This window comes from Trichosurus vulpecula, chromosome 6, assembly GCF_011100635.1.
Source record: "Trichosurus vulpecula isolate mTriVul1 chromosome 6, mTriVul1.pri, whole genome shotgun sequence".
Lineage (NCBI taxonomy): Eukaryota > Metazoa > Chordata > Mammalia > Diprotodontia > Phalangeridae > Trichosurus > Trichosurus vulpecula.
In genome coordinates this window covers 116,213,528-116,240,630 of record NC_050578.1, presented here as the reverse complement: position 1 = coordinate 116,240,630, position 27,103 = coordinate 116,213,528, and the positions used below count along the sequence as shown (strand labels likewise).

The 27,103-nt window shown below is 42.1% G+C and overlaps 1 protein-coding gene across 1 annotated transcript in view; it reads left to right on the top strand.

Moving 5' to 3' along the window:
* The first annotated feature begins 591 nt into the window (after nucleotides 1-591).
* NOCT (nocturnin) overlaps nucleotides 592-27,103 on the top strand; it is a 39,185-nt gene continuing 12,673 nt past the window's right edge. Inside the window, exon 1 of the mRNA XM_036764681.1 lies at nucleotides 592-1,302. Coding sequence (XP_036620576.1) covers nucleotides 1,053-1,302 — 250 coding nt within the window. The 5' untranslated portion in view covers nucleotides 592-1,052. The remainder of the gene's footprint in view (nucleotides 1,303-27,103) is intronic.

The window sequence follows — 27,103 nt, the reverse complement described above, 5'->3', positions numbered from 1 at the left end:
CATCAAGGTCTGGGACTACACTGGGGTCCCAGGATAATCGAGGAGCCTAGCACGTTGGCTGGAAATATTTAGGGGGGAAAAAGTACCCATATCAATGAGATCACAGACCCATCAAAGTATTAAGATGCTTCGAAAGCATTTTGGGCGGCTTGTGACAAGTGTGAACCATCTGCAACTTAATAGAAATGCCACGGACACATAATGCGTGCCCCGGGGGTGTTTGACCTTTGCTCTAGTTCATGTTCAGACACACAGAGAAGCACACAGACACACGCACGCACTTTCTCTGGGCCCCTGCTGCAGAACCAGCTTGGGACACCCGGCCGGGGAGAGCGCTTCCATTCCGGAGACCGGAAGGGGGGAGGCGTCAGTTTGCAAACCCCAAAACTGGCCCTGATTCATCCTCCCAGAAACCTAGTAACCCCTTCATGCCGAATCAGTTAAACATGTTTCTCTCTCTAGAACTAGGTAGTTCCCCGCCCGGGAAGCCGAGTCCGGCTGGGGCGTGGGGCCCATCTTCCCAAAACACCCCTCCCCTTCCTGTTTGGTAGCAGCCTATTTCGTCAGGGCCCTGCGCTAGCCCTCCCACTTAGCCTTCTAGCCTTCGAGGTGCGCCAGGCAGACGTAGCTGCTGTCGCCGCCGCCGGCTCTGCTCTTGCTGCTGCTGCTGCTGCGCCCGCTCCAGCTGCTCTCCGTCCTGCTCGGCCCGGAGGAGGAGAGGAGCCTTAGAGAGAGAGAAGAGGGCTCGCCTCATCCGCTCTCCAGCGCAACTTTTGCCCTGCGCTTGCATTCCCAGCCCCAGCTCCATTGTGCGGGCGTCGGGAGCTTACGGTGAATGCTGACTGAGGAGGCTGCGGGGGCTGCGGCAGTAGCCGGGCAGCGCTGAGCCCAGCCCCTCCTGCGGCCCCCGCCTCCCCCAGCAGCAGTAGCATCAGCAGCCCTCCATCCATCCTTCCCTCCCTCCATCGTTCGTCCCGCTCCGGACCCGTGCTCGGTGGTGTCCCGGGTCGCCCGGCGGTCTGGTGCCATCGGCTGGTTCGCGCCCTCGCGGAATGTATCAGAGCCCGACCCGGTTTTGCTCGGCCCTACTCCAGAGAGACGTGTCCAGCCTCTGCTGCGTATCCTCCTCCCGGCTGCGGAGGCAATCCCCTTCTCCCCCCGCACCTCTGCGATCCCAGTCCCCTCGGTCCCTGTCTGAGACTGGTGCTCCCCCTCCCCCTCTCCAACCTCCTCCTCTACCACCACCTTACCTGGCGGCGACCGAGCTGGCTTCTGGTCCCGGGAGTGCGTCCTCCAGGACAGGTGAGTGCGTGGAACGTTCGCGGCAGCAAGGTTGCTTTTGTGGAACTCAGCCAGCACGCGCGTAGAACCCCCCCCCGACAGATCGGAACGCGCGTTCTTGCTCCGGCGACTGGGAGACGCCGGGGAATGAATGGGAAGCCCCTGTCTGCCTGCCAGTCAGCCAGCCCGTCCAACCCGGCTGATTGGGAGTCAGATTCTCTCTTGGAGAAGTCCGAAATAACATAATCAAAGGTTTCTTGTTGTTGGACCCTACCTTTGCTTAGGTCTTACATCACACATACTGAGAACAGGAACAGGGTGTCCCTTATTCGGTGCTTGGACACAGTGGTTTGAGCCGTGGGTTTGCTTCGGGACTCCTCTTATATTTCCTCTTTAAGAGACAGCAGTGTATTTCTCAGAACTGCGCTTGTTAGCTCTTTTAAACGTCCTTAGCTATAATTTTGTATAAATGTCTTTTCGTCAGTGATTGTTCTGAGTCTAAATTAAGGCCATTTTTCTGAAACAATCATTCTACTTTTCGCTGGTCTAGTCTCAGCAGCATGATCCCACTTATGATAAATATTGGCTGTGTGACCCTGTGATCAGTTGATCTCTGCATGCTCTGGGCTAGAGAAACTAAATTGCAGAGAAGGTGCTGACCCACCTTATGAGAGGGAGTCTTCTTACTGTGAGGTTCCCCCTATGCCAGTGAAATCACGTGGCCAGTCTCAATCCCTAATTTTTAAACAATGAGTTTCTTTTTTACCACTATTCACTTATGATCCTACTTACCGGTATGTATCTAGTGTAGACCAACTCATTTTGCTTTTGTTGGATTAGTGAGCGTTCTTGGTGATCTTCCTTTTCATTCACACCATTGTTCTTTGTCCTTCATAGTTCCCTGATTAAGAATTTGCAAAGGTTGAAATATCCATGTCCTGAGAAATGATTTTACAGTTATCTTAATAAAACCAGGAACTTCCCTTTCCTTTTGCCTCATGCCACCTGGGGGGAGAGGCAAACGGAAGGGTCTATAAATCACGTACCTAATAAGCATATTTTTTTCAGTTGAGAAATTGTTTAACTTCTCAGAATGGGCCTTTTCTGTCATTAACTTTCCTTCCTGTTAAAACTAAGGCATTAGTATTTAAGACTTAAGAAGTATATGAAACAATTCTTTGGAGTTTCATTTCCAGCCTCTGTTCTTATAAGGGACAAGTATGCCAAATTGCAGAGCTGGGAAAATGTATTAGAAAAAATGTAGCTTCCTTTTAGCTACTAAAAATTACCATCTGAGGTTGGATGTAGCAAATGCTGTTTAAATGTGTTCTGAAAGTGTCTATAAATGTTGGGAGCCTGTAACATTTCAGTGTAAGATTTCATCCAGCAGTAACTTTTAAGAAGGAGCTATTGAAAACTTCTGAGAATGGTCTGTTGACTTTATTTGGAGAGGCAGCAAGTGGGGCAAGGGATAGAGAATTCTGGACTTAGGTCCAGCAAAACCTGAATTAAGTTCTCACCTCAGACACCTACTGTGTGACCTTTGGAAAGTCACACACCCCTCCTGACTTCAGTTTTCACCTCTGTAAAAGAAAGATATTGTCAGCACCCACTTCAGAGTTGTGTGAACTAAATGAGATAACATAACCAATTAAATGAGGTAACCAATTTAAAAAAAAAATGGTCTGTTGAAAACTTTAAATGGACACCAGTGTTACATTGTCGTTCTGAAGGAGGCTGTGAGGTGTCTCAGTTATAGTTGAGCTGCTCTGGCTGAGTGTTTCTTTCCTGGCACTGTCGCTAACAAACCTCTTAACACTTTTTTTGTAGCCCACTAGGAGAGGCCTGCACTTTAGGCCAACTTGATGCCATAGAAAGTGATACTTATCTAGTCTCCTAGGAGGCAGAGCCAGCATTAGCTCTTTTTTGGGTGTGGGGTAGGGGAGACAGAGTAACACTGTTACTGAGGAGGCATCCTGTTTATGACAGGAGTGTTAATTAAGACGTCCTGTGTTGTCTTTTTGTTAGTCTGGAATGCTTTTCCCTGAGAATTTGAAAAGAGGCTTTACTGTGGAAAAGATCTGAGGTCAGGAAAAGGAAAAGAAGGAACCTTGAAACTAGGAGAGTCCTCCATGCTTATACTCATATGGAGGGCTGCCTCAAACAGTAAGCAACTATGAAGGAGAGAACTGTTGAATCAGTGTGCCAGACAGTCAAACAAGGAGGAGCTTTCATGGACTCATGAAAGGTAACAGCTTGAAAGGGACCTGAGAAATCATCCACTCTTGCCTCTTCATTTTACAGAAGAAGAAACTGAGGAAAAGCAGCAGAACTGAGATTTGAATCCACACCCCCAGACTCCAAGATCCAGTGCTCTTTTCACTGTGTCACACTGCCTTCTCTTGTTCAGTTCAACCCCACAAATATTTGATAACTGCTGTGTCCAGTCACTGACCTTGTTAGGTGTTAAGGATACAAAGACCTCCCTCCACCCCCCACCCCCAAAAAGGAACAATCTGATTTACTTTATACTGGAACCATTAGATAGCAAGCCTTCCAGTTTCCAATTATTTTCTACATGTTGATTCTTTTTTAAATAGCTGTTTCCTTGTTTGAAATCTCTCTCTCAAAGGAACATTTTGTACTCCAGGGGTGGGGAACCTGCGGCTCAAGGCCACATGTGGCCCTCTAAGTCCTCAAATTCAGTCCTTTGACCGAATCCAAACTTCATAGAACAGATCCTCTTAATAAAAGGATTTATTCTGTAAAACTTGGACTCAGTCAAAAGGCCACACCTGAGGACCTGGAAGGCCACATGTGGCCTCAAAGCCAAAGGTTCCCCATCCATGTAACTATACATACTGAACTGGCTAGTTTTGTTTTGTTTTTTCCCCTTCTCAAGCGATAGATTCCTGCCTTATCTGTTGCCACCTCCACTCAAGTCCTACTAAGAAGATATGTTGTGGAACCCTGAGTTCCATAAAGCTATGGAGCATAAGCTCTGTCAGCAGATTCTGTCTGGAAAGGCTTTGAGTATGGGTCTGGAGAGGGAATGAATGTCTCTTGATAAACCGAGCTACATTCAGAGGATGGCCCCAGGTGGATGGTTTCACCCTCAACATCTCTTGAACTCTATCCACTAAGTTACAAGTAGAGGTACCAGCCCTGATGACATTACACATCCTTGAAGAATGAACTTAAAAGGCTTATCAACTTCATTTTATTTCCACCTGGTGTCTGAAATAACATCCATTCATTCATTCACCCACAAATGTGTAGCACTTGCAGTCACTGCTAGGGCTGTGGGAGATACTAAGTCATATAAGGTAAAGTCCCCACTTCAAGGAGCCTCAATCTAGGTGAGCTCATAAAACTTGTACACAAACAAGAAACATTCCAGGCAATCTAGGTGTCACAAAATGTACAAGCACATTGCTCTGGGGTGCAGCCAGGCTTGAGGGATGACTTCTGTTCTGGGAGAGGCTTTATGCAACAGATGACTTTTGAGCTGCACAGGGAAGGATTTGAATAGTGTTTCAGTAGAGATTGGGGGAAGGTTATTCTAAGTGGTGGACCACACTTATACAAAAGGAATTCAGACTCTTTCTTGGTCTTCAAGGCCAGCCCTCCACAAACCGAACTCACTCCCAAGAGCAGGGGTTCTTACACTGAGGTCTATGAATTTTTAAAAAACTATATTTTCATAATTATTTAAACATAATTGATTTCTTTGTGATCCTATGTATTTTAAATTATGCATTTAAAAACATTTTTCTTACAAGGTTTTACCAGACTGCAAAAGGGTTCCATAACACAAAAAAGTCAGTCAATAAACTTTTATTAAATGGCTACTATGAACCTGGCACTTTGCTAAGTGCTGGTGATACAAAAAGAGGCCGAAGACACTCCTTGCCATCAAGGAGGTCACTCCCCTGTGCAGCAGAATCAGATTAAAATGTAATTGGGGACAATTTAACAAAATAAAAATGCAATACAATATAGATAATGTTAATTTGTGATTTTCTAAGTCAGTATTCATTATGGGGCTGCTAGGATCTTTCTGTATGGAGTTGTGACTCTCCTTTTGACCCAACTGCTCTAAGGGAACCAAGTGAGCCCCAACCAAGAGTGCCCCTTCCAGGCACTCTATGTTCCCACCAAACTGGATTATTTTCTGGTCTTCTTACACACATGCAATCTCATGTTCTTTGTCCCCTTTTTGTGCCTTTCCTCAAGCCATTCCCTATAACTAGACCATCCTTTTCAGTTAAATTTTTCCACAGGCTTTTATTCTCTCTTCTTATCTTGCCATGACTGCTTTCCTCATTTGCACCCCTCTGATGATACTTAGTTATGTTTGTGTTAATTATCTGTGTATGTGTCCTACCAAGTTCTATGAGGATTGAGACTATATCATCTAAATCTTGTGTCTTCCTCAGCTACTAGCACTGCACGCAGTAGGAACTGAATGTTTGGATTGTAAAATGAACATAATAGAATAGAATGGAAGCTCCTTGAGGGTAGGGGTAGTTTCCAGTCTTTGTACCTTCCCCCCCACAATCGAGCACAGTACTTTGCACATAACATAAATGTTTGCTGAGTTATTGGTAATGATACTGTGAATGACACGTCATGAACAAGCAATCATTAGGAAGAACAAAACATTTTGTAACTTTAGAGAGCTATATATAAATGTGTGCTAGTGTTATGACTTCCCTCACCTTCCTGCATCACACTCATGATTTACAGACTGTAAACCCCAGGACTGTCCCTTTGACCGAACTCAGAGATCATAAAGCAGTTTGCTTAAAAAAGATTACTTCAAGGGTACTGGATAAAATGCAGATTAGGGAATTGCTGTGAGCTTGAAATCCTCCTCCTCCTCCCCCCTCCCCCCCAAAGGGATTGGCTGCATTTTTCCTCTCCTCACTGTCTTCTCAGTGCAAACCTAAAGGCAAATGATGTCTTGGTTAAGCAGCCATACTTAGTTTGTGTGAGTCAGCAGCTTGTGAGGGAGAGGGAGGTGATGGACCAGGTTGTAATTTATTTGTTGAGAGTAAATTGTTCTTGGCCTGTGGGAGGACTGTGTCCCTCCCTACAAGCAATATTCATGTGGTCTCTTGCTGGGTAAGCTTCTAAGTTGAGTTCTTTGTTTTACAAAAGTATAAACACTGTGAGTGAACCTCTGAAACATCTGGTAGGTAGGCTATGTAGTCCGAATGCCAGGAGATAAGAGTAGGAATATGACCTGATAGATCAAGGTTATAGATACAGACCTGGAGTCTGGTTCAATCCCACCTCCAACTTCACAAGAAGAGGAAATTAGTTACCACTAGTAAGAAGCAAAGCTAGGATTTAAACTCAGGTCTTCTAACTCTGGCTCCAGCATTCATTCCTCCATACTCAGTCCACCAGCATTAGTTCTAGAGCCAGACAGCATCCTGTGTGACCGTGCTTCAATTTGTTTCAATTTACCTGCCTCCATATTTTCTAAATATATTGAGAGTATAATACCTTCAGGACCCTTTATCCTCATCACCAGAGTAATTGAGAGAAATGTTTATCAGCCAATCTGCAAATACTCTTCGGTCACCTACAGGTCTTTTCCAACCTTTTCCTTTGGATAAACTTTTTAAATTTCGATAAAATGGGAACTGGGAGGAGTTTGGAGTTTAAGATTAGAAATCTCCCTCCTCTGCTATTCACTCCCATTGGTGATCATTCCAGGAATCAAGAAGGGAGGAAAAATTATCCAGATGGTAGCAGGTGCAGGTCTTCTTGGGGGCAGGGTATCAGCCCTTGGGAATCTTCAATAATTGTACCTTTCTTAGCAGCACAAGATCTTAGATTTGGAGTTGGAAAAGGGACCTTAGAAATAATGAAATCTAGCACCCTTAGGTTATTTATTGTGTTATTGATGCCTTAAAAAAAAGTCGTTTCTCATTCTTTCTCCCATAGAATCCTCTATTAGGACAGAGTTAAGCAAAACAGTTGACCATGTTGGATTATATATTATGCCTCATTCCACATATGTCATGTATCCCCTCTCTGTTGAGAGGAGAGATGCATGATGCATGTTTTGTCATAAGTCCACAGGAGTCAAGAGCTTCTCCCATTTTACAGATGAGAAAAATAAAGTTGAGATAGATGAAATAACTTAGTGAAGGATACACACAAAGTAAGTGGCAGCACTGAGATTTGAACCCAGGTTTTCTGACTCCAAATGCAGCACTCTGTCAGTCAGCCAGCATTTATTGAGCATGTACATGTACCAGACACTTTGCACTGTGCCTTGCAGTGTATTCCAATATACCTATAGAGGGTTTTCTACGGACAAAAAATATGGTCTCTGCCCTCAAAAAGTCTGTAGTCCATGGGGAGAAGGAGTAGTAACAGAAATGAAATGTTAATCAGGTGTTCAATTTTGTGATACTAAGAAAAGAGAGGAGTAGAGGTTGTCTGGAGTAGTGGAGAAAGCTTCTGGAGAAGCCTGGAGATAAATTCCAGATGTTGAAATAGCACAGGCATTTGCACAAAGACGGAAATGAACAGGGGAGAGGACACAGAGCAGATTATTTGCACTGGAGAGTGTGATGTTTAAAAAGATTGAGAGACATAGGTTCTGAGTAATTAATCATCTTATTAATAATGCTAGCATATAACTAATAAAATGGGTCAGTGACACTCTCATATACCAAAGACCAAAGACCAATCATGGCGGTAGGCTCATAGTTTGTAAGCCCTTAGAAGAATGGGTCCTGAGGGTAGCAGTCAACTCTGATTGCTTAACAATTAATGAGAGAGAATGGATCTTACAATGAGAGGTGGAGCTATTTCTAATGCCGAGGCGGGAATGTAACTTTGATTTTGTCATCTGCTTCCAAATTGTCTAGCCTCGGGCAATCTAATCTAAGAATTTAGTCCCACCCACTCCTTATAGAGCACAATAATGGGGTGTCCCATATGGGTGGGGTCTGAACTAGTGAGGAGAAAGTTAATTCAATATCTTTGTCGGCAATGTCCTTCAGAGACTGAACAACCTACAAAAAATCCTGGTCCCAATTCAATAATTGATTATTAATATGAGAGAGAAATAATAATTTCTCTCAAGAGGATGATGTCTGCTGGGGAGTCCAAGGTTGGACAGGTGTGATCTGACCTCATTTGGGAATGCATTGAAACACAGGCAGAAGAATTTGGACTTGATGAGGTAGGGGCTGGGAGGCAAGAAAGGTCTTGAGCAGGGGTGTGGTGTTCACTTTATCTGAAACCTTAAATGCCTGCTGTGTTCAGAGTCAGTGTCATGGAATAGTGGATATGATTTTGTTCCAGGAGTTAGAAAAACCTGGGTTCAAATCATCCCTCTGACACAGACTGTGTGACCCTGGAATGGTCATTTAATCTCTCTTGGACTCAATTTCCTCATTCTAAAATGAGGGTTTTGAATGTGATGATCTCTAAGATTCCTTCCTGCTCTAAATTTGTGTTTCTCTCCTCTTGTGTAATGGAGTTAAATAGGGAGTGCATTCCAGGCATAGAGAACAGACTTGTGCAGGTGCACTCAGATAAGAGTTGGTATGTCAGATACTGGGAAATAACCTGGTAGGGAGTGGATTTCAGGGTTTACAGATGTACTGAGACAAGGGCTGGTGTGTCAGATAAAGGGAAATACCTGTAGAGAATTTGAAGGGGATTAATGTGAAATTAGGCCAGAAAGAGGGCAGCAGAGTGGCACAATGCTAGGCCTGGAGTTAGGAAGAATTGAGTTCAGATCTGGCCTCAGACACTTTTAACTAGCTGTGTGACCCTGGACAAGTCACTTCATCCTGCTTGCCTCAGTTTCCTCATTTGTAAAATGAGCTGGAGAAGGAAATGGTAAACCATTCCAGTGTCTTTGCCCAGAAAACCTCAAATAGACTCACTAACTGTGGACTCACAATAGAGTCAAATGCCATCCCTTGAGACCTGGAGACCAAACAAAAAGAGATTGTAGTGGGAGCTACCCCCAAGTGATGGGATCAACATGTGAAGGATTTGCCTTAGGCAAAAAAAAGGACAAGTCAGATTGGTGGGTCATGGGGGAAAGATGTGTGAGTAATATGAGATTATGTGTTTGTCCTTCATTTTTGAAGAGGACCATGACATCAGGGAAATGATAACATGACTTGGAGTTGACTTTGATTTGAGTGAGGGAGGGCTGTACAAGGTCACCAGCCTCACTTTCTCCTCCAGAGCCATCTGGGTCCAATGGTTAGATATTCATCAGGATGACTGGGGATGGCCCAGAATGCATTGGGAGACCCTGGCCGTTTCAGGCTAAGGTCTTTTCGGGTGCCCATTCCATGGTGCGGTGGTTAGCACTCTGGACTCTGAATCCAGCAATCCAGTTCAAAATCTCCAGGGAACCTTGGTGTGCAATCAGTATGAGATAAGAAGAGGGGGGAGAAGGGGGAGCCCTCAGGGAATGGCTGAATTTCTTTCATTGAAGTATACCTCCTGTTAGGGTGGAGGGTTGAGCTTTGGAAGGCTTAGAACAAATAAGATTTGGAATAACTATAATGGAAAGTGCTTATCCAGATCCTAATTGATTGGGGAAGAACTAGATTACTCCGATTGCCTGAGGGCCAAGCTGACATTAGATAATTGTGTCTCCAACAGTGTCTAGTTCTGAGACCGAGGTTCTGGAGAATGAGGATGAAGGCCTTGGAGTTAGCAGCAGACAGTTTCAGTAGAGTGAATAGGTGGTGAGAAAGGAAAAGCCACTGCCTACAGACCACTCTTCCTGGGAGCAGGGTAGTGAAAAGGAGGGAGAAATGCAGGACTGTAGCCTGAGGGGATAGATAGTAGGGTCAAGTGAAGGGTGTTTTCTGTGTTGATTTTAAAATGAAGGTTGGGAGGGACCCGGACTTGTTTGTAGACAGCAGGGAACAAGCCAGTGGTTAGGGAGAGATTTTAAAATGATAGAAGGGATGATCAATAGGACACGTTCCTGGAAGAGATCAGGAACAGAAGTTGAGGAGGAGGAGGAGGAGGAGGAGGAGGAGTAGGAGAACGGCTAATTTAGTGTCAGACAGAATTGGAGCTTTGGTCTTCCTGACACCCAAGACTGGTTTTCTGTCCACCATGACAAGGTGCCTCTTAAGAAAGCAAGTAAAGTTCAGTGTCTCCAGAGCTCCAGGTTATAAAGCACCATCACATTAGCAGATGGAACATTGACAACCATTCATTAAATGGTAACTGTTTGCTAGGAGCCAGGGATAAAAAAGATGATGCTGTCCTTTGCCTTCAAAGGCCTTAAAAAGTCAGAGGACATGAGTTCAGATCTCTACTCTGCTATTTACTTACGGTTTAACACTTCTGAGGGTCAGTTTTTTTATCTGTAAAATTCATGGGTTGGAGTAGCCAATCTCAGAGTTTCCTTCCAGATCCAAGTCTATGATAAAATAGGGTAGAACATTCTAGGAAAAACTTACTTAGTAATGAGGGTTTTTAAAAAAAAAACACATTAAATTGTTCAGTTTTCAGAAAAATATCTAGACCCTTACTGTAAATTCAGATTGAATGAATAGGTAAATATCATTATGACATGAATTCTCTAGGTAGCATAGTACAAAGTGCTGGGACTTGGAGTCCTAGTTTCGCCTCAGAGTTCGTCACTGCAGTGAATTTCCAACTGAGTCAGGAACAGTGGCAGGACAAGGCCTACAATCATTTGGGGAAGGATTCAGCAGCTGGATTTGGGAAAGGCCCTGGGAAGGAAGGATCCGGTTTTTCCCCTTTATTAGACAAGGGCAGGTATGGGTAGTACAGGTGGAGAATTTTATTTTATAAAGTGTTTAAAATTCTTCCTTGTGATTGGTGCTGGATTATGGGTGCCATTCATTCATTCAACAATTGTAAGTATTAAGTGCTTCATATGTGCCAGGCACTGTGTTTAGGCTCTGAAGATACAAAGACAGAAACAATCCCTACCCTTAGAGGACCCTTTTTAGCCTGGGGGGGTGGGGGAAGAGAGAGAGAGAGAGAGAGAGAGAGAAAGAGAGAGAGAGAGAGAGAGACAGAGTGTGTGTGTGTAGAGGGAGAGATTTGGGAAGAGTGCAGTTAAGAACTAGGGGTTCAGGTGAAACCTTTTGTAGGAGGTGAGACTTAAAGGAAAGTAGGGCTTCCAGGAGGTAGCAGGGCACATGTTCCAGACCCGGGAGACAGACTAGACAAAACTGCAGAGATGGGAAATGAAATAAGAAGTACAGGGAATATGCATGTAGACCAGTTCGGCTGAATTGTGGAGAACATGAAGGAGAGTGATGTATTTAATAAGCCTGAAAAAAGGTGAGGCTTTAATAGCCAAACATTTTGGCTCAGGGGCTTTAAGGGACTAGTAGAGCTTCTTGAGCAGAAGATGAAAACGGTTCACAGACTTATAAAAAAAAAAATTATTTTTAAGCCCACCCACTACATTTATTTCCTGTGTGGTCTTCCAGAGTGGGTCAATTTACTTGAGTCATCTAGATAATGAAGAACTTTGACCAAATGACCTCTAAGCTCCTTTCCATTTCTAAACCTTGTGATTCCAAAACCATGTGAGAACCTGTTGTCCCACTTCCTGAAATGCCCCTGACGTCTAAGTTAGTGTTTCATTCCCTCCCTTCCTTCCCCATTATCAGCATTCATGACTCATTTTCTCATTCTGTCTTGAGATGACGGAAGATACAGAAACAAAGCCTAATTTGAGACTTGAAAAAATATCTTAGCCTCATCTATGGCATTTTAAGTTTGCAGAGGACTTTATATATGATATCTTCTAAACCTCACAATAATCCTTGTGAAGTAGGTGCTATAATATCACCCCCATTTTAATGGCCGAGGAAAAGAGGCTGAGATTAGGTGACTTGTTCCATGTCCCATAGCTGGGAAGGGCTTGAATCTGAAGTGGGATTTGAACCAGACCTTTCTGACTCCTAAGTCCTGTGCTTTGTCCCATATGCCAAATGACCTCTTAGAAGTGATATGTTTTAATCCTTCAAGATAGCTACATCCCTATCCATTCCTTTTATTTTTACTAAAGCGGATTGAAAGATCTTCAATGGTTTTCTTAGTTGCCATGGTCAGATAATAATCGCTTACCTAGTGACCTCTCTTTGGTGAAGAGCTTGTTGGAACTGTTGCCGGGACTATTTTAAAGCCTTTCCAGCCTGATAGGACTTAGATTTGATTAGCAAAGACTTTGAGATCCCAGATTTACATCGCACATCCCAGAGGACCTGAACTGAGGAATTTGGAAAATGTTGAGACTTACATTAACTTAGTTTGGGGGGACTCACATTAGTCTCTGAGCTCCTTGGGGGTGGGGATTTTTTTCATTTCTTTGTATCCCCAGAGATGACCATAGCAGGTGTTTATTAAAAGCACATTGTTATTAATTAATGTGTGTGTTGAAGTACTGAGTTAATCTTTCTCTGTCTTTAGGTGGATCCTAGCTACCAGAATTCTTTTTTAAACCACTACCCCTCCACCCACACACTCTACCTCCACCCTATCGCTGTTACATTCACCACCCTGTCAGTATGATAGTGTTACCACCAGTATGTAAATGGTTAATGTCTGCCCAGTATTGTCCCATTTAAATCCAATTCATGTGCAAGTCAAGACTTTACCCCATGATGTTATTGGTTCTCTTAAAAAAAAAAACAAAGGACGAACAAGAATTAAAGTCAGTGACTTTGCAGAGGCAGTGTGCCATAGGGGGTAGGGATCTGGCTGTGGCTTGGGGAAAACCCAAATTCGAGTCCCAGCTTAGTCACATACTTGCTAGTTCTGTGACCCAGCCAAGTCACTTAACCAATACTCTAGACAATCTCACATATGGTGACGATGACAACCTGCATCGGTAGAGAGTCTTTCTTCATTTGGAAGTTCTCTGTACTAAGGAGATCACAGGTTTAGGTCTTATCCTAAATTACTTTGCAATGGGCAACTGATCAGCTGGGTTGCTACATCGATCCCTTTAACATGCATCCTTAAAGGGGCATTATTCAAGTAATCAGCCTTGATGAGAAATAACTGTTAGTTCTCTTAGTATCTAATGGTGGGGGTAGGGGTGGGAAAACTCCCCAGATAGAAGTCCTGCTTTGCCTCCCACCTCAGTTAGAACTGCTAGGGTCTCCCCTTCAGAGATTACCGTCCAACTCCTTTGTACATGTCTGAGCGTTTGTTGCTGTTTAGTTGTTTCAGTCATGTCCAGCTCTCCTTGACCCCATTTGGTATTTTCTTGGCAAAAATACTGAAGTGGTTTGTGATTTCCTTCTCCAGCTCCTTGTATAGATGAGGAAACTGAGGCAAACTTAAGTGACTCACCCAGGGTCACACAGCTAGGTCTGAGGTCTGATTTGAACCAAATCTTCCTGACTCCACCTCCAGCGTTCTATCCAAAGCACCACCTAACTACCCAGATTTCTGACTGTACCTAGGTATTTATGTGGTGTCTCTCCTGTTAAAATGTGATTGTTTGAACCTCTCTTTTAATCAAAGTGTTCTTAGCCCACTGCCAGGCACATAGTGCTTCATAAATGCTGGTTGACTAACACTTAATAGCTATGTGACCAACTCTTAAGTCATGTAAACCTAACAGCAATTTCCTCATGTGTAAGATAGGCATAATACTTGAACAACCCACTGAAAAATGTTATGACAATTATGTAGTGGAGCTGTGAATTGGTCCCAACAGTCTTGAAAACAATTTGGAATGATACCCCAAAAGTCTACCTGTACATACCCTGTGCATACCCTTTGACCTAACTATATCACCACCACTATGTACATACTGCAAGGGAGATCAGGGACAGAGGTATCCATATAAAAATCATGTAAGAATGTAAAGGAATTACTGCACCATTAAAAAAAAATGATGAACATGAAGAATTTAGAGTTATTTGATCTAACACGGTGAAACTAGCAAAACCAGGAAAAGAATTTATCATTATTATTATTTTAATTGATAATAATTATTATGAACTCTAGAATATAAAGGAAAAACAGCATTTAAAGATTTGAGAAGCCTATTCAATGCCATGACCAACAGTGACATGAAAAGAATGGTGATGAACAAAGTCTAATTCCCACTTCTCGGGAAGGAGATGATGGTGGACTAGAGGTATGCAATGAGACCTACATCTTCCTATATGGCCAAGGGGTTAATACTTTTCTTTAACTCTGCTTATTTGTTATAAGAGCATGCTCCCAGTGGGAGCTTGTGAATCAGTGTGAAGCATCGGTGATGTACACCAGAAAGCATAAATAACTTTTAGAAGCAATTTATAGAGCTGTGGGCTTGGAATCAGGGGGACCTGAGTTCAAATTTGGCCTCAGATACTTATTAGCTGTGTGACCTTGGGGAAGTCACTTAACCCTATTGGCCTCAACTTTCTCATCTGTAAAATGAGCTGGAGAAGAAAATGGCAAACCACTCCAGTGTCTTTGCCGAGAAAACCCAATGGACAGGAAGGTCGGACACGACTGAACAACAAAAAGAAATGTGAGCTTTCATTTTGGCGAAGTATCTGTACAGTTCTAAGTGTCTACAGTAGGACGTTTGGGGCTTCCTTAACCAAGTGAGACAGGGCCAAGGCAGATTTTATAAGCCAAATGAGATTTTGAGCAGAATTTCCCCAACAAATAATATCCCTTGAGCTTCTTGCTTGCTTTTTGGTTTTCCAAATTCTGTCACTTTTTTGGTTTCTTAATATTTTAAATGATTTGCTCAGTCATTCCAAGTTGAGTATACATTCAGTGTTGCCATCCCTGTTTTTTAGGTGGACATTGTGGGGTGAATATGTCATTGATGGTAGGATCTCTGCTTTGAAAACTCTTTTGAAATTAATTTGCATTCTTCCTTTCTGCCTCCTGCTTCAGGTGAAAGCACTTCCTTTCCCCATATTTGCCCAAATCATAGCCAGGTGATGCAGTGGGAGTGTGTGTATGAAAAGGCAAACTTTCTTATCAAAGAGGTAGAAGTGACCTGTTCTAACATTTTAACAACAAATAACTCCCTATCTTTAGAAGTAATCTTGTGTCATATTTGGACATCAAAAATGCATTTGAATTTAATCCACTGATGAGAAATTTCTGCTTGTAGAGTAATACCTGGGTGGGCTTTAAGCCTCTCCCCTTGTACCTGCCCCCATAGCTACTGTGGTAAGTGACCCAGGGGTCCCACCAATATGCATTATAGAAGTACTTAATTCATAGAATGCACAAATATAGTTGTAGTTAAACCTTTCATGACCGAAGTGGTGAGGAGGAAACAGTGAACTATGACCCTTCAATTCACTCCCCTCACCTTCCCTCCACAAGTAACTCCCATTTATATGGTGCTTTACCCATGACAAAGCTCTTCCCTTGAAACAGCCCTATGAGGGAGGTAAAACAGGCATTATTATCCTCCCCTTAGAGTTGAGGAAACAAAGGTTTTTGGAGGTTGTAATTTGCCCTTGGTCATACAACAAATAAGCGTTGCCACCTGGATTTCCTTTAACTACATAGCAATGCCGTTTGTTTTTACATCACAATCGTGTCCAGATATAACCTCTCCCCCACACCCACACCCACCCAGTGAGCTTTCCTGGTAACTAAGAAAAGTAGTTAAGTAAATCTGACCTTGCAATCACACCTGATGGACTATGTGACATTCCACACCCACATTCCCCTATCCCCCACCCCCCACAAGGAAAAAAAAGAGGTAAGTTCCCTTGTTTCTTCTCAGGGGCCAAGATTGGCACAGCCTGGTTTTGAGCTCCAGTATTCTTTCTAGGACACCATCCTATCTTTCTTGGAAAAGAGAGGCCTTCTAAGATGCTGTCCAGAAGACAGAAATTAGAGAAAGGCAGAAAATGGAATGGGAAGGAAGGAAAAAAGAAATATGCTATTTTTTTTCCCCATTAAAAAAAATTCCCTTTCCTAGAATGACCTGTTCCCACTTATTCTCCCTTTGGTGCACTTTTTTTTGTTTGTTTGTTTTTGTTTTTGGTGAGGCAGTTGGGTTTAAGTGACTTGCTCATGGTCACACAGGATGTATCAAGTGTCTGAGGTTGGATTTGAACTCAGGTCCTCCTGACTCCAGGGCCAGTGCTCTATCCACTGCTTCACCTAGTTTGCCCCGCTTTGATGCACTATTAAGTTGCTAAGGCTTTCTTGATGGCAGTGTTAAAGGGTGGCACCCTCCTCTTTAGTCTTTGAAACTAGAGTGCATCTAGCATTATTACTACCTGACGACTGGGGTTTTTTGTTTTCTTACTATAGATGAGAAAAAAGCAATGCTGAGGAGACAGGGGAAATAACCTTATGTTTATAAACTTTGATCAAGTTTGATCAAATCCAGCATTTAGGAGCACTAGAGTATTCTTAGAGAGCGCCAGCTTTTAAAATGGTGCTAAATAATATAGAATGTTTGCCTATCGCCATGTAACAGGGCACTATCAAATATTCATTCCCCAAGGTCTTAGTTTCAGCTTACTTTAAAAAATTTTTATTACGAACTTATCAAATATCAACAAACATTAGCATTTCAGTCTACAAATAACGGGAAAAGAGGATTGTGGATGAAATTATGAATCTCTAATTATATAAGCTTGGTTTTTTTTCTTTAAAAGTGTTTATTTAAGACCATAGGACCAGCAATGCCTCGCTTGCCTGGGTCACTTGAACCTTCTGCTCTCTTTTTTGTATTTTTATGTTTTACTTTTCTTTATTCTTTTTTGGGGGCATCATTGTTGCTTACCCATTCCAATCCCATTATTCTCCTTCCCCTCAAAATAAAAGCCTTCCCTTTAAACAAATAAAAAAAGTTCACACATTGGCAGTATCTTGCCATGTCCAGCTTATTATTCACTTCGTCCTTTACCTCTCTTCTAAGAACTGGAAAACATGCTTCATCAGTCTTGGAGTCACAAATGGTTGTTTCATTAGTCAGAGTTCTTCAGATTTTCATAGTTGTTTTCTTTTACCTTATTGTGGACGTTATATGTACAATGTTCTCCTCACTCTGTATCATACAATTCTCCCCAGGTCCCTCTGAATCCTTCCCCTTTTGTCATTTCTTATAGTGCTATGCACCTTCATATATATGCTCTGGCTTGTTTGGCCATCACCCAGTTGATAGTCAACCACTTTTTTCTCAGTGCTTTGCCACTACAAAATATGTTGTGGTACATATTTCTCTTTGATCCCTTTGGAATATAGGTATGTAGTGGAATTGTCCCTGAGTGAAAGGGTATGCACAGTTTAGTGACTTGTAGGGCATAATTCCAAATTACTTTTCCTTAATGGTTGGGTCAATTCATGGTTCCACCAACAATGCATTAGTGTGCCTATGCTCCCATAATTCCTCCATCAGCATTTTCTTTCTTTGTCATCTTTTCCATTGTAAAAAGTGTGAGATAGAACATCAGAGTTTTTTGGTTTTGCATTATTTTGTTTTGTATATTTTGGTTTTTGTATTGCTCAATATGAGCAATATGTTAGTTATTTGGAGCATTTTTCATATGGTTATTGAAATTGCCTGTTTATGTGCTTTGATTATCTATTTGGGGATGATTCTTGTTTTTATATATTTGTGTTGGTTCCCTATATAGTTTAACTATCTTAGAGAAATTAGCTGCAAAGACTTTCACCCAGATAACTAGTTCCCTCCTAATTCTAACTTTGGTTTGCTTTTCATTGCATCCACAACTAAATGTTACCCAGCTCAAGAATATATCTGGTTGGGTACCAATTAAATGAGCTAAGAGGTGGTGGGATTTCATTTTTGGAGGGCAAGATGGTAGTCATCTTCGGTGAATTCCTACTGCCTACAGGTCTGAAGAAATGGGTCATCTTCATTTGGGTAAACTCTTCTCAACATCCTCATCCCACAGTTGAGTAGAGGGTCTCCTTTAATTGTCTCATTGCCTCATGGGCCCTAATATTTTTAAACCTGTCAAGTTGGCTGGCCTGTCTGCCTTTCATTCGACCTCTCTCATTGTGCTGTGTGTCACTGTCTCGTAATCTGAGACCGAATGTATGCTGTGACTGCAGTCAGTACCAAAGGAAGGAGGCATGATAATTGGCTATAAGTATGGATGGGAAGAGAGGGGTAGATCATGAGTCCCTGGCTTCTTTTTCTTGTCTTTCAGACAGGCTGTTGACTCATGACCTCGTCTAGTCTCCTCTCAGTTGACCCACATCAAAATGAGCAGCAATTACAGAATTTTAAGCATCCTGATCACAGTAAATGAAGAAACTCTATTCATTCTTCACAAGATTTAACATGAGACAGATCTAGCAAGAGGAAATTAATTTTGGTCAACTGTTCTCATTCAATTCTGATTCAATCCCTTTTTTTTGCCCAAATGCTGGGCTTTAGGTTCCCCAATCTGATGCTTTTCCAGTAGTATTTTGGGGAATTTGGAAACAGTGAGGGGAGAGAGAGAAGCAACTTTTCCCCCTCTTCCACTCCCACTTGAGAGCTAGTAAGTGGCATAAATATTAAGTTAGCATCTGGCCCAAGTTCATTTCCATCAGATGGATCTTTTTCATATTAAATCTTGAATTAACATGAAGGGTTTGCTTATCCACTGTCACTAGCATATTTGAAACAATAGATCTGCCCATTTTGCATGGGGTGGAAACTAGTCGAGTGTGTAAACTGGGATATTGAGGGGGAATCTTAAACTTGAACAAGATAAAACAGTCCCAAAATCTATACCCGATAGCATTTACTTATTACATAGAATTTACATGTTACTTTATATGATGATGACAGTCATGAAATAAAAATTTGCCAGTCATCTATTCATGAATGGGTGCTACCAGCTTTAAAGATGATGACACAAGAAAATACATTACCAGAGACAGATGGGAGTGTTTGTTGCTCAGCATAGAGGAAGCTTATCAAAGCTTTTTGGGCTGTATTAGAAACTTTTTTCCTCTTATCTTATTACTACATATTTGGTATATTTGAAATGTATCCAGTTCTTTTCTAGCTCTTACTACAAAAAATAAAATTTTTGTTGAAAAAAGAGGTTAGAAATAGTCTTGACATTTTGAACCTGGTACAGGTGCATTGTTTGTGTGGATTTTTCTTCCTGTCAGACTTAGAGACTAAGACAAAGAAACTAGAATGTTAAAGTTATGTTTTTATCTTTTCCCTGAAATAAACTACAATACTTATGTGTACTGAGGGTTTTTTTTCTCCTTCTGAAAATGGATTGAAGAATAAGCATGCATCATTGTTGTAGCTAATGATGGCATTGGATAATTAAAAGTTTTCCGGGGAGGAAAGGAAAAAGGTTAGATTGCTTTCCACACAAATGGCATATTCCCTCCAGAGATGGTTTGTGACCTCATTGCTGTAGTGCTGTCGACCCAACCTGATTCAGGTCAATCTGATGCTTCATGTTTGGAATGGGAACAAAATAAAACACTCTGACAGTTAACAAAAAAATGTTTATCAATAGAAAATGAATGTTGCAGAATTACAAAGAATATGCTTAGCGCCAAAGAAGTAGTAAGAGAAAACACATTCCCATATTCCTTTGCAGAGGTAGAAGTCCACAAGTGTGGGACATTTCCCATGATGTCAGATACACACAAGTACATGATAAATTTTGCTGAATTTTTTTCTCTTCTGCTTTTTTCAATCTTTGTTCTGAAGGGATATGGGGAAATTTAAGAAAACAGAAGATACCAGTAAAAATTTATTTAGAAAACAAAGGAAGGCTTGCTTAGCAATAGCATGGATAAGTTATTCAGCAAAGATACAGCATTGATTCTGTTGAGCAAAGTTCCTTGGTGACTGCCTTTCCCATAGTGTTGCACTTTTCCTAAATATATGTGTAATATGACTCCCTTTTGTACTGAGATCAAGTCACATCAGATCAGTATTTTGTAAGTGCTTACTATGTGCCAAGCACTGTGTGAAGCACAGATACAAGTGCAAGGAAAAAAAAAAGATAATTCCTGCCCTCAAGGAGTTTACATTCTAATGAAAGAAAAGGAACCATAAAAGATGATTGAATCCAAAAGAAGAAGCCGCAAGAATGAAGCATGCCTAGTATGGGCCCTTCCTCTAAATGGAAGTTCTGGGGAAAACTAATAGGGAAAGAGACCACTGGGATAGAGGGAGGAGGAGGCCGCTGAGGAGACATGGTGAGGTCCAGCAGTAAGATGTGTCAGTCCCCCAGCCAATAAGGATGGTTTCAACATCCTTTAAAAGTGGCTACCCTGGATGGGAAGAGCCTTAGGAAAAAGGAGCCCAGCCTGTGTGGCATAGCTTTAGAAATTATTACTCCTACCATCCATATATGAGGACTACTTCCACTGGTGCAGATGGCAACCTTTCTCAAGCTATGCCCACCCCTCAAAGTTTTCCCATGGTTCATGAAAGGAAACATGGAGTACCCGTGCTCTGGAAGACCCAGCAGATTGGACTTGTTTTGATTGTGGACCCATGAACAGACTCTCTCAACTGTCCTAGGACCAGCCAACTGAGTACAGAAACCTATCCTTTACAAAGAAGATTGACCTCTGGGTGATTAATTTCATTTTTTGTTTGTTATTTTCTTTATTTTGGACATGGTAGCCTACTTCCTTGAGGCTGATAATTGTAAAAAAGGGAGAAGTATCATATCCTGATACAGGAAAAAAAAATATTTTCATAGTTCTGTTATCCTAGCTGCCTCTGAGAGATGGAAAATGCAGGATTCTCTTTCTTTCTACTTACCCTTACTTTTGCTATAGAGTCCACTGAACTATGACTGCATCAATTCATTTCATATTGTCTGGTCTGTAGGTTCCATGACCTTTCTTACAGTATATATAAGGCTATGTTTGCTTCTTAAAAGTTTGTAAGTGGAAGTGCCATCTCTCCTCTGGGTAAGGTAAATGAATTGATATTGCCTACAAGAGAACAGACACACACACACAAAATCTATATTCACAATTGAGACCTTTCTCCCCTTGTTATGATCTTTGTGTATCAGAAGTTTCTTTCTCCTCCCCTATAGGATCTAAATTAGCATTCCCATGTAGAATCCCAAGGGAAAAATGTTCTAAGTGTCTTTAATCTTCACTTGTGAAATCAACTCAAGGCTATGTTCCTGGAACTGGCCAGGTAATTAGAATTCCCTGGGAAGACTAATCTCTAGGGACCAGAGATGGGGACTGAACCTATGACTTCACTTATGGACTAATGCCCACATTGATCGATTACTATCCTCAAGGGTTCCTAACCTAGAGTCAGACAGCTTTTTTTTTATAAATGTATTTGGGTAGCTGAATTTCAGCATAATTTTATGTAATCCTTTATGTATATATGCATTTAAAAACATGATCCTTAAAAGGAGTCCATATGCTCCACAGACCCAAAGATTACTAATCCCTGCTTTGTTAGCTGTGTAGTTTTAAGTGATTCACAGTTTCTTTTGCTTTACCCATAAAACTAAGTGAGAAAGTCTCCGTTTCCTCTGTTTTGACTTTTTTTTCTTTCTGAAACTTAAATACACAGTAAGAAAAGAAAAAGGAACATTCTGAACTTCAATACTCATTTTAACTTAATAGATTAAATGTCCACATGAGCCCAAGTGGCACCCAACCTTGATAAAATTGGGAACATTCCAACTCCATATTTTTATCCTCACTTAACCAGTTGCTTTGCTTAAAGATCCCGACTCAGGGAGCAGAAATTTGCTTCCCACCAATCACCATTCTGAAAGCCCTGTAAAGGAGAGTTGGCACACTACTACTCCTACCTGGATGCACATTTGGAATACCAAAGTGCACCGCCTCTCCTCCTCCCTATGATTTCATCTGGACTCTTAAGTTTCTCCTTTTCCTTTCTTGTTTCTTTTGGAGAGCCCTTTTCCACCAAATGAAGTAGTCTGGAAAAACTTGATAAAGTCTCATTTTAAAACTCCTTAAACATGTCCTTCATTCAAATCACTACAGTAAATGGACCCAATTCACCATCACTTTGCTGCCCCAGTATGTGGTTTTCTAAATAGGCAGTTGTCACCGTCATCCCCAGCCTAAATGTGTGGATATGTGGCAGGTTCCATTCCTTAGGACCATATAGCATTAGAGTCATCCCACCCATAGGATCCCCAACATAGATACAGAACTGAGAGGAATGTCAGAAGCCATCTCGTGCAACCTCCAGAATTTTACAGAAGAGAAAACAGACTAAGTGACTTGTCTAACCCCTCTTAATAATGCCTTCGTTCTCTCTTGCTCACTTCTGAATTATCCTGAATGTAGCTTATTTGTACTTATTGGTTTGCATGTTGCCTCCCCACATTAGTCTGGGCTCCTCAGGAATAGGGACTGTCTTTATCTCCGGTGCTTAGCACAGAGCCTGGCACAGATTAGGCTCTTAATTAATATTTAGTGACCAATTGATCTCACACAGGGAGAATGTCAGAGGTAGGATTTTGAACCCAAGTCTTCTGACTTCAGATCTACTGTTGTGGACACTGTACCTCTTTTCTTCCTTGTTCTCCATATTATGAATATAGATTGTTGCTGTTCACTTTGTCATGTCCCACTCTTCATGACCCCATTTGGGGTTTTCTTGGCAAAGACTGAAATGTTTTGCCATTTTCTTCTCTAGTTTATTTTACAGGTGAAAAAACTGAGGCAAATAGGGTTAAGTGACTTGCCCAGGGTCTCCCAGCTAGTAAGTGTCTGAGTCCAAATTTGAACTCAGGCCTTCTGACTCAAGGCCCAGCACACTTTACTCACTGTACCATCAAACCGCCCTAGTTCAAGTTAGCCTTGCCACTCTTCATTATGGCCTTGAGCATCTGCAAAGTGAGGAGTTAAGGCTAAGGTCAAAGAATCCTTATTAGAGCTATAAAATTTTGATCCTGCTTCATTGTGTTGTGAAGAGAGAGTCTCAGAGCCCAGAAGACCTGGGTTTCTTTCCCAGCATTTTAGGCAAAAGTTCAGGCACAATGTTAACTTGCATTAGTATAGGGAGTTTCCTCCTGGGGAATTCCATTGAAATCACAGGCCCAATCTCTATTCCTAATTCTGTATTTGTTCTCCCCCAGCCTGTGGAATTGGGACTCTTAGTTCTATAGGCATTGAGCTGGGGGGAGATGCTAAGGGGGGGGGAAGTTCTGGGTCTGTGGGTTAGGGGCCCAGCCTGCTTCCATGGGAGGATAGAAATGGATATGAAAGCAGCCAGGAGTCCTGTCCCCTCACCCCTCAGCTTCCAACTAGAGTTATTTGGAAGGAGCGGAAGAGGGAGCAGGCTTCCCAATTGAAAACCTGTTAGAAGCGGTTATTTGAAAAGAAGATTTTCCTTTCATCTTGTACATATGTTTCTACATTTAAACACAGTTGACCCGATTTTGACTTGCCCCCGAGGCCCTCTTGGGGGCATAAGCAGCAGGTTACACATCCAGATCCCTCTCCCAGAAAGGCTGCTGGTACCAAGCTCTGTTTTCTAATTCTTTATCCCCCTAGAGAGGATTTAAAAGCTCTGGCAAACCCCTAGTGGGCTTGAAGAGTTAGGTTTAATTTAGGTTTAGGTTTGATGTAAAAAACTTCCCAACCACTTTGAGCTATCCAGAAGTGAAATGGGAGGAAGCAGCTTCCTTCAAGCAAAGGCTGGATGGTCACTTGAGGGAGATTTTTTTTTGTTTTGTTTTGTTTTGTTTTTGGAGTGTTACGTGTGCTGCATCGTTTCTAACTCAGATTCTCGGACTGGCTGAGAATACTCTGAAATCTCAGAAATGACCAGTAGATGGCATCATTGGACTTACCTATTTCAGGGAGCTTTCCTTTTCTGTTCCTGTTCTTGTAGGGGATTTTGCTGTTGTTTAACCTTTCTTCTCTCCCTCCCACCCCCTCAGAATTTTCTTGAGTACTCAGGCAGCCTCCTGACAGGTGTGCAGCCTGGTAATCCTGGCCTTTGTGCATTGTTCAGCTTTTAATTGGCACATGTGCAGAACCCGGGCACTGCAGCCCAGGGTAACAGCTGGGGAAGATTATTCACAATCTCCCCAACCTGCTGTGCTTATCAGCAAAGAAAATATTCTGTAAACAGATGACTAGGGCAGACATTCAGTGCTGCTGGAGCAGGATTAAAAAATAAATTAGTGTTTGTCAGTATCCCAAAGAGCTTATTAAGGGAGTTCTGTCTGGTTGGGGCAAGTTTAGGGTGTGGTTTAAAAAAATTGCAAGTACCAAGATTTTAAAAGCATACTTTAATTTCCCAGTGAAACTACAGTACCACATACCCCACCCCCATCACCACCTTTCTCATAATGAGCTGGAATGCAGATGAAGAAACAGGTAGAATCAAGTTTGGAGGTAAATTTTTCTGCCTCTTTCTGTGTGGCCTGATTAAATTAAGCCCATTGCGATCTTCTCTTAATTTTTTAAAATTAGTAAGCATTTATTTTTCTCTTCTCCCTTTCTTCCCCCCACCCCCAGAAAGAAACAGGAACAGCAAAACCCTCGTAGTAATTATGCAGAGTCAAACAAGAATTCGAACCCAAGACTTTGATTCCAATCCCAGCACTGCCCAGTCTGTCATATTCCTTTATTGAAAATAAGACAGCGTATAGATGAAATTGCACGTTCTAGATAGGCTCCCTTATTTGGGGTCCAAAACTGACTTGTCTTTTGCAGAATTCTACATTACATAATTTGAAACAAAGATACTGAGAAGAGACTTGAGTACATTTGAACCTTCTTGGGTGGAAAAAAAAAAAAAAGAAACAAGAACTGGTATGGATTTGAAGTGGCAGCAGTGAATAGAGCCCTGGGCCTGGAATTAGGAAAACCTGAGTTCAAATCTAGCCTCAGACACATCCTAGCTGTGTGACCTGGGCAAGTCACTTAACCTCTGATTGACTGACAAAATGGATCCACTGGAAAAGGAAATGGCATACCACTCCAGTATGTTCGCCAAGAAAACCCAAAATTTGGTCACAGAGGGTTGGGCATGACAAAAAACAACTGAACAATGGCCATGAGGACTTCTAAAGAGCTTGGTCACTTTTCTAACTTGACTTCATCCAATTAACAGCAGGACACTACCCTTACCACCACCACCATAAAGATTTTACATTTTTATTTTGGCTAGCCTTTGTTTTCCTGTGTAATCTTGTGGGATTTATGCACTTAAATACATTATTATGAGGAGGATAAAGGGTCCCTAGGCAGCCCCAAGACTATTAGAGGGATCCAGTCAGAAAACAGGTATTTACTTAGCACTGTGCTGATAAGTTTTCCACATTAGTCATGTTGTAAAAGAAGAATCAGAACAAAAGGGAAAAACTAGGAGAAAGAAAAAAGAGAGAAAATAGTCTGCTTCGATCTGCATTCAGACTCCATGGTTTTTTCTCTGGATGTGGATAGCATTTTCCATCATGAGTCTTTTGGAATTGTCTTAGATCGTCGCATTGCTAAAAAGAGCTAAGTCTGTCAGAGTTGGTCATCACACAGGGTTGCTGTTACTTTGTATAATGTTTTCCTGGTTCTATTCACTTCACTCAGCATCAGTTCATGTAAGTCTTTCCAGGTTTTTCTGAAATCCACCTGCTCATCATTTCTTACAGAACAATAGTATTCCATTACATTCACACACCACAACTTGTTCAGCCATTCCCCGGTGGATGGGCGTGCCCTCAATTTCCAGTTCTTTGCCACCACAAAAAGAGCAGCCATAAACATAAGTATGCCAGGCCCTGTGGTGATAAGTTTTGGGGATGCAGATACTAGCAGAAAGAATCATGATCCTTGCCCTCCAAGAGCTTAAATTCTAATGAGGAAAGGCAACCCATAGAAGGGGGGGAAGTGAAGAACAACCTAGAAAAGGTTAAGAATGTCTGTTCTACAGAGACACTGCACTTGGAGTTGGGATAAACTAGGATGGGTGTTGAAGGAGTGAGAAGAGCTATGGATTTTCCAAGGAAAGGAGAAAATCTTGCTTGGGAGAAGTAGGTGGTATTAGAGGCTTCCTGAAGAAGGATCATCATCTGTTGGTGCATTTCCAGGAGTCAGTAGATGTGCTATAACCACAAGTTCCTCCTGACTCAGATGATCCTGCCGGGTCTGTTTCATAACATATAAGGTAATAATAATTAATGCCTTCCTTTCATGGTAAGACTGTTAGGGAAGGGTAGATTCTTCTGCAGAAACTGGTGTCATCTTTTGTTCTCCTCTTATCTCTGCTTTGCTCCTGTTTGGTTTTGTGTGTGTTTTAAATAGAACCTGAGTTTTATTTATAAAGTACTTAACGATTTGCCTTATGCCAGATGATTTCTGTTTTCCTTCTCTTCCCTTACTCCCTACACCCACCCCCTTTTTATGACTTAAGAATTACAGGGAGGCACACTTTGAGTCATTGGGAGGGAAGGACTTCCTAGCGGTCCCAGCTATCATCCCAAATGGGAATGGGGGCCTTGCTGCCAGGGTGGCGGGTCAGGCAGCAGCTGCTCTGAGTATTGAAGCAGAAACTGGATCACCATCTGTCAGGGCCTGCTTGTAGGAGGGGATTTTTTTCATTGGGTGGGAGGTGGAGCTGGGTGACCTCTAACTCCCGATCGTGTGTCACTTGCCTGCTTAAGAACCTGTCATGGCTCCCTGGTACAAAGCCAGAAAAATGTCACCAGCAGTAACAGCCTGTTCCCGGGAGGAAGAGCTCACTGTGTTTGGAAAGAAAGGCTTCATGGAAGAGGTAGGAACCCTATGATGCCGTACTTGATGTGCTGTGTAATCTGCAGAGACTCTAGCTTTTGCTACCTTCTTTGATCCTCACAAGAGCCTTGAGAGATAGGGA